Source organism: Drosophila rhopaloa, unplaced genomic scaffold (genome assembly GCF_018152115.1).
Source record: "Drosophila rhopaloa isolate 14029-0021.01 unplaced genomic scaffold, ASM1815211v1 contig_178, whole genome shotgun sequence".
In the NCBI taxonomy this organism is placed as follows: Eukaryota; Metazoa; Arthropoda; class Insecta; order Diptera; family Drosophilidae; genus Drosophila; species Drosophila rhopaloa.
This window is the reverse complement of record NW_025335059.1, coordinates 7883671-7899264: the sequence shown is the minus strand read 5'-3', so window position 1 is coordinate 7899264 and position 15594 is coordinate 7883671. Positions and strand designations below refer to the sequence as shown.

The 15594-nt window shown below is 44.9% G+C and overlaps 5 protein-coding genes across 5 annotated transcripts in view; 2 read left to right on the top strand and 3 right to left on the bottom strand.

Annotated features, from left to right (window-relative positions):
* Positions 1-2134: 2134 nt before the first annotated feature.
* LOC108050299 lies at positions 2135-5814 on the top strand. Its single transcript, XM_017131922.2, has 3 exons — positions 2135-2268; positions 2321-4393; positions 4452-5814. The coding sequence occupies exons 1-3, from the start codon at positions 2206-2208 to the stop codon at positions 5679-5681; spliced, it is 3366 nt and encodes a 1121-aa protein (XP_016987411.2). The 5' UTR covers positions 2135-2205; the 3' UTR covers positions 5682-5814.
* On the bottom strand, positions 5732-6888 carry LOC108050300 (max-like protein X). Its single transcript, XM_017131923.1, has 3 exons — positions 6680-6888; positions 6144-6544; positions 5732-6082 (listed from the first exon to the last, which is right to left on the bottom strand). The coding sequence occupies exons 1-3, from the start codon at positions 6819-6821 to the stop codon at positions 5861-5863; spliced, it is 765 nt and encodes a 254-aa protein (XP_016987412.1). The 5' UTR covers positions 6822-6888; the 3' UTR covers positions 5732-5860.
* Positions 6889-7152: 264 nt separating this feature from the next.
* Positions 7153-10095, top strand: LOC108050305 (adipocyte plasma membrane-associated protein). The gene is made up of 4 exons (XM_017131931.2): positions 7153-7405; positions 7472-7677; positions 7734-8034; positions 8559-10095. The coding sequence occupies exons 1-4, from the start codon at positions 7290-7292 to the stop codon at positions 9634-9636; spliced, it is 1701 nt and encodes a 566-aa protein (XP_016987420.1). The 5' UTR covers positions 7153-7289; the 3' UTR covers positions 9637-10095.
* On the bottom strand, positions 10035-10690 carry LOC108050306. Its single transcript, XM_017131932.2, has 2 exons — positions 10610-10690; positions 10035-10478 (listed from the first exon to the last, which is right to left on the bottom strand). The coding sequence occupies exon 2, from the start codon at positions 10453-10455 to the stop codon at positions 10159-10161; it is 297 nt and encodes a 98-aa protein (XP_016987421.1). The 5' UTR covers positions 10456-10478; positions 10610-10690; the 3' UTR covers positions 10035-10158.
* Positions 10691-13375: 2685 nt separating this feature from the next.
* LOC108050247 (dynein beta chain, ciliary) overlaps positions 13376-15594 on the bottom strand; it is a 37295-nt gene continuing 35076 nt past the window's right edge. The window contains 4 exon segments of the mRNA XM_044458862.1: positions 13376-13591; positions 13680-13874; positions 14384-14706; positions 14708-15511. Coding sequence (XP_044314797.1) covers positions 13492-13591; positions 13680-13874; positions 14384-14706; positions 14708-15511 — 1422 coding nt within the window. The 3' untranslated portion in view covers positions 13376-13491.

Here is a 15594-nt window from a genome sequence, read left to right as displayed (position 1 = left end):
TACAAATAATGGTTATGGTCGCTAGTTGTTTTTGAGATTGCGAGAGATTGCCGGAGAGACAGTTGCCTATTATTTTTTTATTTTGCTTTTTCTTCTTTCGCTGCCATTTACGTTTTTATTTCGCTCTTTTTTTAAGAACGGGGTTATTTCGGGGAATATATAAATTTATGGGTTCGCGCACACACACAACAAAAAAGCTACAGTTTAATGTGGTATACACATGTTGAAATCGAGTATAATGATTTTTCAAGTTCTGTTTTTTTGATTGTTCATTGTCATTCTATGTGAAATGAAGAGCAGGAAAACAGAAAGTTTCAGGTTATCTTTAATTAAATTTAATGATAACGATTATCTTCATCTCAATGAAGAAGGCACAGTTTGTTAAGTAATCCGATTTGAAGGTTCGAAACTTTGGACTTAATAAATCCAAAAGCTGATTGAGCGAATTTTAATACTGTTTTAAACCAGTTTGACAACTTTAGAGGTAGATTGGCTGTATTCCGAACCTTTTTATCTTCACAGTTTTTAAAAAAGGAAGTCGCTTATGAATTTTAAGTTAAGAGTCTTAAATTGTTGTATTCAAGGACTTCAATAACTTTACTTGTTGAAGACTATTGAACATTGATATTTTATAATTTTTCAGAAGTTTGTCTTACTTAAGCTTACTTGCAAGAAAACTTTTGTCACCCAGTATAAAACCCCTAGCAAAATTAACATAAACAATAGTGCTTCACCATAACAATATGCTTTTTGTGTATTGAGCCGAGATATCAAATTTCCTTGTGCGTAAAGAAAGCCCATTTAAGGGTTTAATCATCGAGTGCACACTGTAAAACCGATACGCAAAGGCAAACAAGATTTCTGCTTAGCATTGTGGGTAAATACATAATGTGTTCGGATATCCTTGTTACAGGTGAGAAACTACCCTTTTTCGACAAATGTTAATGTATATATTTGACCTGCTGAATACCTGTTCCGAAAATTCAGACGAGTTTCCTTGAAGTTTTCGGGGTGGCAGAAGCTGAGAATAAGTATCTCGTATCGAATCTGAAAGCCATGGGCTGAAAGTCGAAACTAGATTTACAAGTATTGAGCGGACTTAAAATTGTTCTGCGGCTGCGGGGGAATTCGAGTTTCGAACTCGAAGCGCTGCCAGAACAGGAAACTTGAACTCTACTCCATGGATGAGCAGCAGAGGAGCTGGGAAAATGCGGAAAAACTTTTTTCGCAACTGCATAAATTACGCATCGCACGAGTTCCGAGAGAAAAAAACACCCGATTTATCTGCATTATAAAGTAAATAAATGAATGAAACGTTAGGCAAACACTTGCAAGTAATGCAATGTAAAACACAAGCACAGGCAATTTGGATGCATAATATTGAACTTTGTCTAAGTAGTTCTGTTTAAACTGCAAAATTGCAGAGCAGCTGCCTTAAAGCTTTTCTTTCAACGTTTCTTTTTGGGCTGTTGAGTTTTTTTTTAACAAATAGAGAAGATCTGGTAAATAAATGCAATTTTTAAGTAATGCAATAATTTACAAATTTCAAACAGACTTTGGTTTTTACTTAGTGCATATTTTTTTCTTTAAAGCAATTTATTTATTTACTTAATTCAACAATTCAATTCATCTGTTTCACAAAGTTTCAGCGGGAGGGTCCAACAGTCCAACAGACTTATCGGACCCATTAAATTTTATATTTATATACATATATATTTTAAATTTCCACTTCGGGATTAGGAAGTAAGCCATATCTCGACAGTCCTTGTCCCCAGACGCCTTTTCATCAATTCACATCGAATTAGATATTTATTTTCCTAAGGAAAGCAGGTAGGTAGTGTTTATTTTGAAAAGTCCTGCTTTCGGCACTTGCTTAATTTTTACTGGTTTGATAATTTACACACTCAACGAGTTGAAGTATTTCAGGATTTTAAACAGTTAGGAGATTTAAGGATTTTACATTTTTGGGACCATTCAAGCTATTGAAAAATCTTTACATTGCACTGTAAAGATAACCTTTTTTCGTGTACTTGAAATATAAGTATGGCAAATGCATTTTAAAAAGTTTAGTAAATGACCGTTGGATATTTCAAGAACTTAATAACGGGTCATATCGATTATCGAACAATCATCGAAAGAGCCGCGTTGTCCAGCCCTGGTTTAAGTTACTCGAAAGTTGTGCATCCCTCGCGAAAACTATTGGGCATGTCGGTGTCTCCCGTAAAACGACCGAAAATTGGAAACAGCGACTGTCTGTCCTACCTTCAGGTGAGTTGGCTCACCCAAGAAGCCCAGATCTAACATATTAATTTTCTTCCAGAGCTTGGGAGATGTCCGTCCTGAGGACGCCGCCCTGCAGCTGTCCCAGCGAATCCGGGCGGAGGAAGATGAGGCGGCACAGGCAGACACGTGCGGCGGCGCCAACCAAGCCGCCCTAAATATTAGTTTTCGCGTGTACTACCACATAATTCACAAGTATGAGCTGCAGGACTTCCATTTCGAAGATCTCCCCCTGCGTTTAAACTGTGAGCAGCCCACTGCCTTTCTGATGCTACAATCCGTTCTCCTCACCGACCACTGGAAGCTCCTGGATGCCTCGCTGCTGGAGGAGAAGTGCACCGCTGCCATTATTGAGGCTTTGCGGCGGAATAGTCCCAGTCTGATGGCCGTGCTTAAGGCCACCAACTTGCTAGTGAAGAAGTTCCCTAAACTGGATCTCCTGGCCCTGCGATTGGAGCACTTCTACCATTGCCTGCAGCGCCAGACCCAAACTGGATCTCGTGAGGAAACCCTGACGCTGTACAACCACTGCTGCAAGCAGAAAGAACGGGCCTTCTCCTACTTCCGCTTGATCGTCGAGTTCTGGCCCTGGACGAATCGCAACAAATATTATCTGCTGAGTGGAGCACTCAACTCGCACCCACTGCCGGAGCTCCTGGCGGCAACTAATCAGAGCGAAGAGGAGTTCTTCAAGGGACTTCGGCTCAGCCTAAGCTACAAGGGTCTCAGGGCTGCCAGTCAGTACCCGGTGAAGAGCTTGAGCAACCAGCGTTCACCCGAATTACTGGCCGCAAGTGTGGACCTGCTCCTTACCGGCAGTGTTGCGGAAATTCAGAACTTCCACTCGCAGTGGTTCCTGCGTATTCAGCAGCGTGATGTTCTGTTCGAGCTGCTGCAAGCGAATCCTCAAATCGTTGAGTTTCTGGCCTGTTCCGATGAGTTGCGGTCCCCGGGCGATCAGCTCCGCCTGATCCTGATCTTCAGTATGTTCGCAAAGGAGATATATGCTGCCTCAAAGCTGCACTTCTTTAAAATCAGCACAGAGCTTTTGACCAACTGCAGCCGAATGGAGACGGAGGCGCAGCTTTTGGTCTTTCGATTTCTGGTTGACAATCTGGGAAACTTTGCCGTCGAGGACTGCTTGGAGTTTTTCCACAGCTTTGTCGAACGACATCGCAGCCTGGAGAGTTCAGAATTCCGAAACACGATGCTGGGGAAGATGCCCACAATTATCAACCACACGGCCAAGCATTTCCATAAGGTACTCAAAGCGGGCAGCGGCGTGGGAGGCGATGCCTTAGCGCAGAACATCAAGCGATTCTTTTCGCACCTGCAGAAACTTATTGAGCGAGATATTCGCAGCGAGATTTACCAACCCAAGATATTTGCTCTCAAGCTGCTCGAGATTCTGAACAAGTCCTTATATGCCAAACAAGTGGCAAAGAATGCCAAAATGTGTAGCCCCCAGCAGAATCAGCGGATGGGGATATTTCTGTTGGATCAAGGTGTTTTTCGGCCAAAAGAAATGGCGCACCAACTTTTCGAAACCCTCAATAATCCTCAAGGTTTTGATGATGCTTTGGAGCTAACGGTATCGCTGCTCATTCAAATGGGCCAAGTGAACAATGAAATGTGCGTGGAGCGTGTTCTGGAGCTGTGTCCAACTTCAGATGTAGATGAATGTTCGCTGGTTTCACTCTACGCCCAATTGGCGGTTACAAATGAACAGTGCGGAAGAATAATATTTAATGAATGCCTGAAACGGCTAACAGACACATTGGATTCATTCTTGGAAGATCCTTTGAAAACGGCCAAGGACCGAGGCCATCTCTTCGGCTGTCTTCGCGGATTGGAGGAAGTGATCAAGGCAGGAGTTCCAGTGGAGTCGCCACTAGAAGACTTACTGCCTCTACTAGAGCGCATCCTCATCGGCATCTTGAAATTTCTCAATTTGGCCAACGCCCGACGACAAGAAGAGGCTACGACAGCAGCTAGTTTTCAAGACATGGACGAGAGTCTCCAGCTGCTGGTCAACGAGAGCTCCTCCAAGTCCGGAAACGATGAGGAGGCCTGCCGAAAGTATTTGCTGATGAGTTTCTGGCTGACATTGAAGGTGTGTAACGAGAAATCCTAATCCTTAAGATATTTATCAATTTTTGAATCTTTTGTAGGGCTGTTGCGATCTAGCCACCAGCATTGGGTGTTCTCTGCTACAGACCACTGCTAACAAAGTGAACTCTGAGGCGTTGCGTCGTTGCCTCGACATTAATGTGTCCGTTTTGACGCTTTGCCGTCACAAGGGAGCCATCGAGGCTGCCGGTTTGAGCATAGGCAGACTCACCCGTGGGATCACCAGCAGCTTGGACAGCGACGATGCGGGTTTCCAGATGCTGCACGAATGCCTGAAACGGGAGTTGCTGACTGAGAGTCGCCAGGTGAGCACCACACGTCGTGGTGCCGGCTTCGCCATAATGTTTCTGCACGTGCTGAAGAACGACAATCCACGACAGCGGCTGCTTCTGCATCGCGCTGTACTGCAAATTCTTCAGAGGCTAAACGAAGGTGGTTCCGCGGAAAATGTTTCCCTGGATAGCAATCACGATCGCTGGGAGGCGCTGGTACTACATTATCTCTGCGTTCTGGTTCGCGACACGGAACTGAGGCCAGCTATGAGCAAATATTACAATGAGATTTTACTGGTTGCCGTTGAGCACATCGACAATCCTGAGTGGACCATCTCGAATGCGGCACTGCAGCTGTTTGGCGCCAATCTGGGAAAGCTGGTTGGCCAGCGCCAGGCTACGGAGTTCGAAACACGTCCCGCTTGGGAACCTAGTGAACTTGACTACGACGAGCTGGGCTGTCTGCTGCCCAAGGCCTGCGAACATATGTTGGAATGCTGCGATCGCCAGGAGGTTACCTCCTCTATTATACTCTTTTTGGCTTTCCTCTCGAAGGTGGAGCACTTGCGAACCTCGGGTGGCAAGGAGACAAATCCCCTGCTACTCCGCTTCCGCCGATTGAGCTGGAGTTTGTTGCGGCACAAATGCGATCAGGTGCGTCAATTGGCAGCCACCTGTTTTGTGAGGTCGCACGAGTTCCGCTGCGATCTGCCAGCAGCGCTGCTGGTCAGCGCCAAACTGGCAGCAAATCTCGAAGAAGAGAACTTCTACGAGGGACTGATCTACACCTTGACATCGGGGGTGTTAAAACTCCAACACGAAGCGCGACACGTGTGGAGCGCGACGCGTCTGGATAGGTTTTTTGACGAGCTTCTCACTTCGCTTGACATAACGGAGCGAGTGCGTCGCTTCAAACCGTACACATTGAACGTGCTTTTGGAACTGCTAAAGCTGTTGGGCAGCTCGGATAAAGCTGCTCTAGTCGAGTCCCTCGGCTAACATTAGCTAATTTAGTTTTATCTAATCTAACATTAAGCCAAAAAGTAATCTTTCCTTGTCAACGCTTTTACAACTATTCAAATGACGCATTTAATGTTTGTACGCAGTAAACGAAACGAAAGTATCTACCAAACAGAGGTTTATAAAATAACGAATGAAGGGATGCACTAACCGCGCGATCAACTAAAGCCCTCGCCGGTCTCTTGCTCCATGGCCTGCAGCTGCTGTTTTTCCAAAGCCTCCTGCGCCATCTGCTGCATGGTGCGACTTAGGATGTTCCGCAGAATATGCGGCTTGCAGTGCTCTTCCAGCCAAGGTATGATCCCGGTGGTTAGCTGCTTAAAATTGTCCATTGGTATGTGCTTAAATGTCTCGAACATTTCCTCCATGATGGCCTGAAACTGTGGAGAAGGTTAAACACGAGTTTTGGATATCGGGAACTTGGGGAATCCCTTTACTAACCACTTGGAACTTGGCCTCATCTGTTAGGCGTGCCTCCTCCGGACCCGGATTCGCCTGCTGATGCTGCAGCATGTTCTCGTAGCCGTTCTTGATTATCCGCAGGGCCGTGACCTCCTTTTGCAGCGCCGATCCCTCGTCCTCCTGCTTGAGCTTTTGCTGGTTGAGGTAGCCAATGTACTCAATGGATTTTTGTAGAATTAGGGCCTTGCTGAGCTTGTAGCCTGATGAGTCATTAGGCTGGCATCGTGGCACCAGCTCCTGAAGACTGTCGTATCCCTTCTTGATCGCGTCCCGCCGCTTTTGTTCCGCCTGGGTGTGCGCCTCCCTCCTGCGCTCCTTATAGCTTAGCGTGGAATTGGCCGCCGTCGAATGCCGAGCATCGCCGCTATCGTCGTCGTCGTCTGCGGAACATGAGACGCATACACAATACAATGTAATAAAACGCTGCTGATAGCGAGTAATTCAATGCCAGTGCTTTATCAGCTGCTCCCACTCCACTCCTGGTCAGCGTGACATCTCGCCCAGCACTTTATTACCTGAATTGTGGGCCGAGGAGTTCGGCGTGTGGGTGCTGCCCGCACTGCTGCACCGCGAGTAGTGCTTGCTGCTGAGATCCTGGTCGTGCTCCATGCTAAAGACGTCCTCTTTGACTCCCGACGAGCTGTTATTATCGCTCATTGTCAACTGCGACGTTGTGGAATTCCCAAAACAAAAACACCAGCGGCTAGGTGACCGTTCTGCATTACCGCAACTTGCCTGTTGTATGGCTTGGTCATACTTCAAACGTGCTGCGATATTTTTAATAAATATTTGTAAAATTTAAGGCATTGTAACAAATGATGTCGGCAAAATTGAATATAAATAGCTTTCAAGACTACGTTAAAAAAAAATATATCCTTTTACATAAATTTATTAATTTCAATAAGACTTGTCTTCAAGTTCTTGTAGCAGAGTGTTACGGGTGGCAAAGTGGAAGCATGACCGATAGAAATATCGATATTATTGCCAGCTCTACCGGCCCGGATGACTTTTGCGTTTTTTTCTTGTTGAACTTTGCCGTCGTGTCGCTTTCTTTGGGGATATTGCTTAAACTAAGCTGTTTTTTGGGCTATAATTTGTGATTGGAGGACGCACAAGGAAGCAATCATGGGCCTTCTGTACGCGCTTCGTGTGAGGATCATGAACTTCATGATTTTCTTCCTCATCGTCATCCTAATCCCCGGTCTGCCGCCGCGCACCACCTTTCCCTTCAAGGAATATGTGTAAGTGCCCCGTCCAATTGACGTAATTTCCGGTCTAACCCTTGGAGATATCTTTGGCCAACATAGTGTGACCCCGCCCAAGGACCTGAAGGGCGCCCTGGAGCCAAACTTTCACCTGGAGGGCGCCGAGCGCTTGCTGGAGGGGCGGGTCTATGGCCCCGAGTGCCTGATAGCCCGCAACAACGAGATCTACACCGGCATCCATGGCGGTGAGGTCATCAAGCTAACCTCCAACCATGTCACACATGTCACCAAGATCGGCCAGCCCTGCGGTGGGTATTTGAGTGCTTTAAAATAGAGTAGTTTATAATGCTAATTCCCTTTACAGAGGACATCTATGAGGAGTCCAGGTGCGGCCGTCCTCTGGGACTAGCCTTCGATACGCAGGGCAATAACCTCATCATCGCCGACGCCTACTACGGCCTGTGGCAGGTGGATCTGGAATCCAACAAGAAGACCCTACTGGTTTCTCCCGCCCAGGAGCTCGCCGGCAAGTCAATCAACCGCCCTGCCAAGATTTTCAACGGCCTGACCGTCGGCAAACAGGGGGACATCTACTGGACGGACTCCTCGTCCGATTTCACTATTGAAGACCTCGTCTTCGCCAGCTTTGCAAACCCGTCGGGCCGGTGAGTTCATCGCATATTATAACGTTAACTCTTTAATTGTCTTGTAGTGCCGGCTTCAAAAGCTTTTGTGGTTAGGTATAGGGCTGCAGTAGTCTTTTAAACTTATTTATTTTTATGGGTCAAGCCGGTACCATTTTAAAAGCAGATATTTTTGATAAATCCATTTTGTGTTAAAAAAAGAATATTAAGTTACCTTGGTATTTCTGTAAACAACTTTGTTTTTTTTTTAATCATCCTATTTAATTTAGGTTATTCTTTAATTTAAATCACCTTGCATTAATTATAATAACATATGATTAATGATTTAAATTTATATGATTTACCAAAAACTTAAAATTTTATGTTTCGACCAAGGTACATTAAGATGAATCCAGAATTAGAAGCGCATAGGTATATCTCATATTCAAAACATGAATTTGAGTAGTCTATTCATGGTTTGAAATACAGACTGTAAGACGAGCGCAAACCGGTTTTTCTATTGGCTCTAAGATTTCTAACGGTCTCTGCTTTCTTTTCCCTTCCAGTCTCTTCAAATATGACCGTTCGAAGAATGTAAGCGAGGTGCTGCTGGACGAACTGGTCTTTGCCAATGGCTTGGCCCTCAGCCCCAACGAGGACTTCATCGTCGTGGCCGAGACGGGTGCGCTGCGTCTGACCAAGTATTACCTTAAGGGAGTAAAGGCCGGCCAGAGCGAGGTATTCGTTGATGGACTGCCCGGTTTGCCCGACAACCTAACGCCCGACGCCGAGGGCATCTGGGTGCCACTAGTCCTGAGTTCGGACAGCGAGCATCCCAATGGTTTCACTCTGTTCACCCGCTTCCCCAGCGTGCGCCTGTTCTTGGCCCGCATGTTGGCATTGTTCGAACTGCCCTTCCGCTACCTGAACAGCGTCTATCCGAACAAGTTTTCGCAGCGTTTTGTCCACTTCGTGGGTCACATGGAAAGCATTAGTGTGCTGGCGCCCAAACGCTCTACGGTGGTGCGCGTGGATTGGAACGGCAACATTGTGGGCTCCCTGCATGGCTTTGACAAGTCGGCATCATCGGTTTCGCACGTGCTCGAGTTCCAGGACTTCCTGTTCCTGGGATCGCCCACCAATCAGTTCTTGGCGCGTGTGAAGTCGCCAAAGGCCAAGCAGCCCACGCTCAAGGTGCGCAATGTGCGCGTCGAGGGCGATGGTCTGGAGGCGTCCATCGGTGTGCCACCCAGTACAACCACGCCCAAGCCGCAGCCCAAGGCGGCGCCCACCACAACCACTCCAAAACCCACTACAACTACTACAACAACCACGCCGAAACCCACTACAACGACGACTACCAAAAAGCCAACGACAACCACCACCACCACCACTACTACAACCACTACCCCGAAGCCAACCACCACGAAGCCTCCGACAACTAAGCCACCGACTACCACGACAACCACGACAACTCCCAAGCCAGCTACGACTACAACTCCCAAGCCGGCCAAACCGACCCCCAAGCGAACCGTTCCTGAGAAACCTGCGCCCGTGGAGGAGGAGATTCCCGCGGATACTAAGCCACCCAAGAAGGAGCCACTCAAGGTTATCAACAAGCAGGGCGCCAACGTAGAGCTCTAAGATCGCAGCATCAGCCGCCTCCTGAGTTTATCGGGGATATTCCCAGACGCGAGATTAGTTTGTTCACGTAGTCAAAGCCCATTCTGTTTATTATCTTTTCCCTCCAACATCTCAACTATTTTTGGGGAATATCCAACAAGGTCACTTTTATTTATCATGCCCCAAACTCAGGCTGAAAGGCCAGTTAATTTTAGTCGAAATGTAGCTAAGTACTGACTTGCCGGGATGCCTAGCTCAGATTATTCTCGTAGGGCAGCGCTTTATATGTCTTGGTTTTGCATATAATTCTGTTTTGCTTAAACACTCTATACATTCCATTCTCTTTCCCAACCGAAAGTGCATTCCATCTAGTTAAGTTTAAAGTAAACAATGCCCCTAAATTGTTGAAAGCGAGCAAGTTTTGATTTTGTACTGATATTTTCTTATTTTCATTAAAAATAAAGGTATTTTGTAAACATAGATCTAAGCGTAATGAGGTTGGTTGTCTTAGAGTAGCACTAAACTAAGATTAACTGATAGCTATCACTTGGTGGACACCGATTGGCTAATCTTGGGTCGGCTTGGCGGCTCCTTGGGATCCGTCCAGGCCCAATCGGCATAGTGGACGCAGCGGCCCAGTTCCTCGGAGTACAGCTGCGCCTGCGGACAGCGCTGGAGACGCGCCCGCGTGCCTTGCTTATCGCACACCCAGTATGCCGTGGGATCCCAGAAATTCCGGAACATGCGGTTCATCTCCTCCAGACCTTGGCAACCGGGCTCGCCATTGTGTTCGTGCGACTGGCGCTTCTGGATGGGCAGATGAGCTGATGCGGTGGCCATTTCTTCAAATGGGTATTAGGGTTCTAAAAACAAGACCGGAAGTAAGTGTTAGTCCACGATGACTGAGCGTGATCAGCGCATAAATTTACTAAAATTCTTGGCAAACACATCTGTCCCACATATTTTAGTGAATTGAATTTCCCTTTTCCCTTACCTTGTGCTATTTCTTGTATGTCTTTTTTTAACGGCTAGCAGCCTGTTGCTTGCTGTTGCTGAGTTATTTCACTTCTGATTTGTCATACCGAATCATTTCCCACTTAAATACCATTCCGTCCGTCGACGTCGACGTCGACGTCCGCTGCTCCGATAGCGTTAGAAATGTCTGGTTCGAGGGCCGATGTCGGGCAACGAGCAGGTTTTATCTATGTATGAGGCCCACAAATTTGCACTGTGCGCGGAAAACTGAATCGCCTTGATCTTGAGGCGCCCCACGGGTGGGTGGGTGTGGCGGGTGGTAGGTGTGTTTAAGACCGTCCGTCCATTCGCTGGCTGGCCATGTGTCACGTGTAGCCTTCGTGGTCTGGGGAATACTCCCGGCGAGAGTTATACACACCAACGCAGACAGCCATAAATTTCGCACAAAAAACGAGCGCAAACATTTGGAGAAAAAATTAGGTAACAAGCTCTCAGGTTGAAACCTCTTAGGTAAAGAAAAAAAATGTACTTATATATCAAAAATTTTTCATATCTTAATTTGAAAAAAATCATCTAGATTTTAGAGCATTTTATTTTTTTTAAGCATTAATATATCTTGAAACGATTATTTCGATATGGTTAAAAAACTATTTAAAAATATTACAATATTCGTTTAAAAAAAAAAATGATTGCGAAATATTTGTAAAATATTTTTAATATGTCATTAATTGTTAAACAAGTTAAATTCAAATATTTTAAATTGCGAAAAAGTTGACATTTCGTAGAGATTATTAAATGACACTTTTGAAAAATTAAATAATTTTTTTTTTATTCAATAATATTTTTAAAATATTTTTCAAGTTTACAATTATAATTTAATCTATAAAAATATATTAATAATTAATTGTTCTCGTTTTTTGTCTCGGTGTGTAGAGCTAAATTGTTTTTGCTTACAGTTTCTCATTTAATTATCCAAGGGCTAGGGTCAGAGGCTCGAAAGAGTTTTACGAGTAATGACGCTAGCGGAAAATGTCAACAAATGCATATAGTTTGCATACACTAGAATCAGTCAATAAACCTCTGGAATCCAGTAATTGGGGGTTAAGTGCGTAATCAGCTTCTAGAATCACGTAGATCACGCATCCGCCATGTGGCCCCTATGACGAGCCCCTCTATTTTATACCCTAGTCAGTAACTTTCCCCTCGGTTGGAGGCACACGTCCGTGTGTCACCTTTCTGTGAAATATGAAGGCATATGCCAACAACACTTTATCACCTAACGAGGCAATCAGCTAAAACCCAGACGGTAAAAAGACTCGAGTTTCGTAGGTGTGTAAGACCAATAATTAATTGGGCGAAGTTTATTCACGTGATAGCCTAGTGGTTGGTGCCATATGAATTTTTTGCAACCCCAAATGGCTTTGACCATCGCCGTGAAATCGAGAAATAAACCGGAATAAGTCGATCGGCAGTCTGGCGATTATGTGCGCACGTGAACAGCTGGTGGTCAAAGTATTCGGGGCCTCCAGAGCACGAGTTTCCATGCCGGTCTGGCGATCGAGACGTGCTCGATGTGTGGTATTTCTATAAAAAAATCACGATCGAGTGGGGGTTCTCTAAACAGTCGCTAAACTTCAGGGAAAATACTCCATACATGAGTATGACATTGCATGAAATTACCGACGTGCTATCTCGGATGTTTGAGCCGGGGAATATTTCATAATTGTTATCAAATTATTAAGAAATTTGCAAAATGTTCTTAATAAAGCCTTATCAAACGTATTATTAGACCTTTACTACATAGTTCGGCACTGGGATCCAATAAAACTTAATAGGCACTATGGTAATAATATACATAGATTTTGATTCAGAATATATAATTATTTGAGAGGGTAAGCTATCGATCCACAATCTCTATTTATTTGTCAACCGTTCTTTGGACTTTGGTAAGTTGGTCACGGAATTCTAAAAAATATATTTCACAATTGGCGTTAAAAATTTCAAGAAATTAAGACGAGCTGATAATTAAAATATTATTTTCAACTGGAATTATTCCAGTTCGTACTGAGGAGTATTTAGAAAGTCTCAATAAATAAACATTATAACATTTGCGTCACTGAAGTCCGAAAAAATTATTCCATACCAAATTTTGGCTAGACGCTGTCTACACTTTGTAGAAATGAGATGGCAAAGGCTATCTATAAAGTCTCATCCAAAATATATTTCCAAATGACCTTTAAATGGGACGTCACAGTGAGACTGCGAATATTTTCTGACACCATTAAATAGAAACGAATTGTTTCATTCAGTTGTAGTGATCTTTATTGTGATAGGGTTATAAATAATTCTGCCGGAATATATTTATTAATTATATATTTTAGGTGTTATATAATAATTTTCATAGAAATACTTTTCATACATTTTTTAAAACTGGCTGTAACCAGTTAAAAGTGCTATTTGGTGAATTAACATATACGCCCACCATTTTTTGTCTTCTCTATAAAGCTTGAAGAATTTCCCAAACAAGTTTCTCTATATCGTGCGTGATTTACTTCACATGGCAACAGGCAAGTATTTCAGCACATGATTTCGGAAACATGAGATAAGCTATACTTTTTCCGTTTCGTCACCATTACGCCAGGAGCACGTGAGTTGCGCGAGTGTCGCGTCAGCCGATGTGCTGAAAGTTATAAATATCTACTAATTGATTAGTCATACATGTGGTATATCGTGGAATCGGGGCTTTCTCGCCTCTCCAACGTTGAGTAGTTTGTGGAATGACGTCGATTTGTATGAGTTTATATGCGGTGAGAGTACAAAAGAATATGCTGAATCAGGTCTGAGATTGAATTGTTGGCTATTCCTCATGTTTAAGCTCTATTGCTTACAGTTTTGAATTATTTATGGCTGCAGTAGTAGTGCCACTCCCCCCAGTATCCATTTTGAGGGGCGTTCGCGGGTCTTCAGGTTAAAGGTCCACACATAAGTATTGCCACGCGACCTAAAGCGGATTAAAAGGAGCCGTCAGTCAATTAGAAATAGCAGACAAAGGAGTGGGCGAGTGCATCATATTGGTAAATGTCACCCACCTGGTCTTGTACAAAGGACACTCGTAGACACGCTGCAGTTCCTGCTTCTCCTGGACAATGGACTTGATGTAGATGACGGGCATTGCGCACAGCATCTCCTTGGGACGCAGCGCCACAATGGAGTTCAGTTGGCAGTCCCAGCTGGCGCCGTCCATGTACAGGTCGTGGACAAAGGCGCCCTCCATGGGTGGAAGGCTGTTCAAAAGTGGAAGGTCAAAGGGTCAGGTCAGGGGGCATACCAGCAACGGAGAGCAAGAACAAGCATTCTTATAACGCGAATCTCTTAATCTCTTAATTTAAAATTGTGCTTTTTAATGTCAAAGCTTCTAATCTTTTGAATATAAATATTAAAAAAGTTTCATAATCTCGGTTTTACCCATATTATCAATTGCTCCACTTAAATTCAATTTCCTATGAATTATGAAATTCTTTCAACAAAAATTATAAATTTATTAATGCCATGCAAACTTTTCTAGGTCATACAATTTGGTATATAAAAATGTTAAATTTGTTATGTTAATATAATAATTTAATATAATAAAGAATCGGTTTAGCAATTAAAAAAAATCGATGAAATAGAAATAATATTATCAAATAAAGAGGTTTTTTACAAATTTATATCGAATACCAATTTAAGATCTTTTAATCTTCTAGGCCAGAAATGCTGTTGCAAGTGTTCGCACACTCAACTTTTAACGACTTACGTGACGTCGTCTTTTTGCTTCTTGGTGACATCGCAGCTGATCAGCATCCTGTCCAGCGGAAGATCGTGTTTCCGGGCACTCTCCTGCATGATGGCGGTGAGGAAGCTCTGCGGATTGAAGAGTCCGCCCAGCCAGATGGCACAGGGCAGCTTGAAGTCATTGAGCCAACCGGCCAGCTCCTTGATGCGGTGCAGCAGGTCCGCGAACCAGGACTGCAGGCCCAGCATGCTGGGATAGGCCAATCGAGCCCAAGCACCCGGCACATGATCATAGAAGATGGCATGATCCAGCCGCTCCATTTCCTGGGTAATGGTGAGTTCTCCCCCTCAGCCCCAGCATCAGTTCTCGCAGGGATCGCTTTATCTCCCGGATCAGAGCGTTCATACGCTCGCATTCCTGCAGGGCAACCACCACAAAAGGTGTCTTGCGCTCCAAGCGATTAAGCAGTGCCTTCAGATTGAACTCGTCCTGCAGTTTGTCAAGGAAGTCGTCAATCATGATCTTCACCAGCTCCTCCCGCGGTGCTCCACAATGGGAGCTCAGCTCCGATTCCCTTGGCTGCAGTTCGAAAATAGTGCGCAGCAATTGCTCGGAGGCGGTGGTCAGGAAGCCAATCTCCGCATTGGGATGCAGACCATAGAGCAACGGGCTCTCCTCCGGCAGCATTTCCGTGATATACGAATGATAGCCATCAAAGTCAAGATTGGGAGGAGCTGGAAAACCCGGACACAGTTCAAAGTCCCCATCAATAAGGTCCTGCTGCAGGAGCTCCTCCAGATAAGTCTGGCATAGCCGGCGGTCCCAGTCGTCCGTGATGTGGCCACCGTACATAATCTCACCGAAGAGGTAGCGTAGATCCTCCCAGGGAATCCGATTGCTGCCCTCCAAATAGTTATGAAGGACATTGGACGAGATAGTGAGGTCACCAATGTTAAACGGGTACACCTTGTTCCAGCCCTGCGGTCCAAACTTTCGCCTTTCGCCGGCCACCGCATGGAAATAGCAGAGAGCGAATAGGATGGACTTGAACTCCGCCTCCTGGGTGCATGTTTCCAACGCGTCCTGCGAGAAGTTGTCCCACGCCTTGTGCAGATTGGCCGCCATTCCGGATGGCGGTTCATTGACCACCTGTTGGGTGAACTTTAATTACCCTTGGGTACTCTTAAAATACTAAGTGCTGGTAGGACTTTAAAACAATTAAGATTAAATTA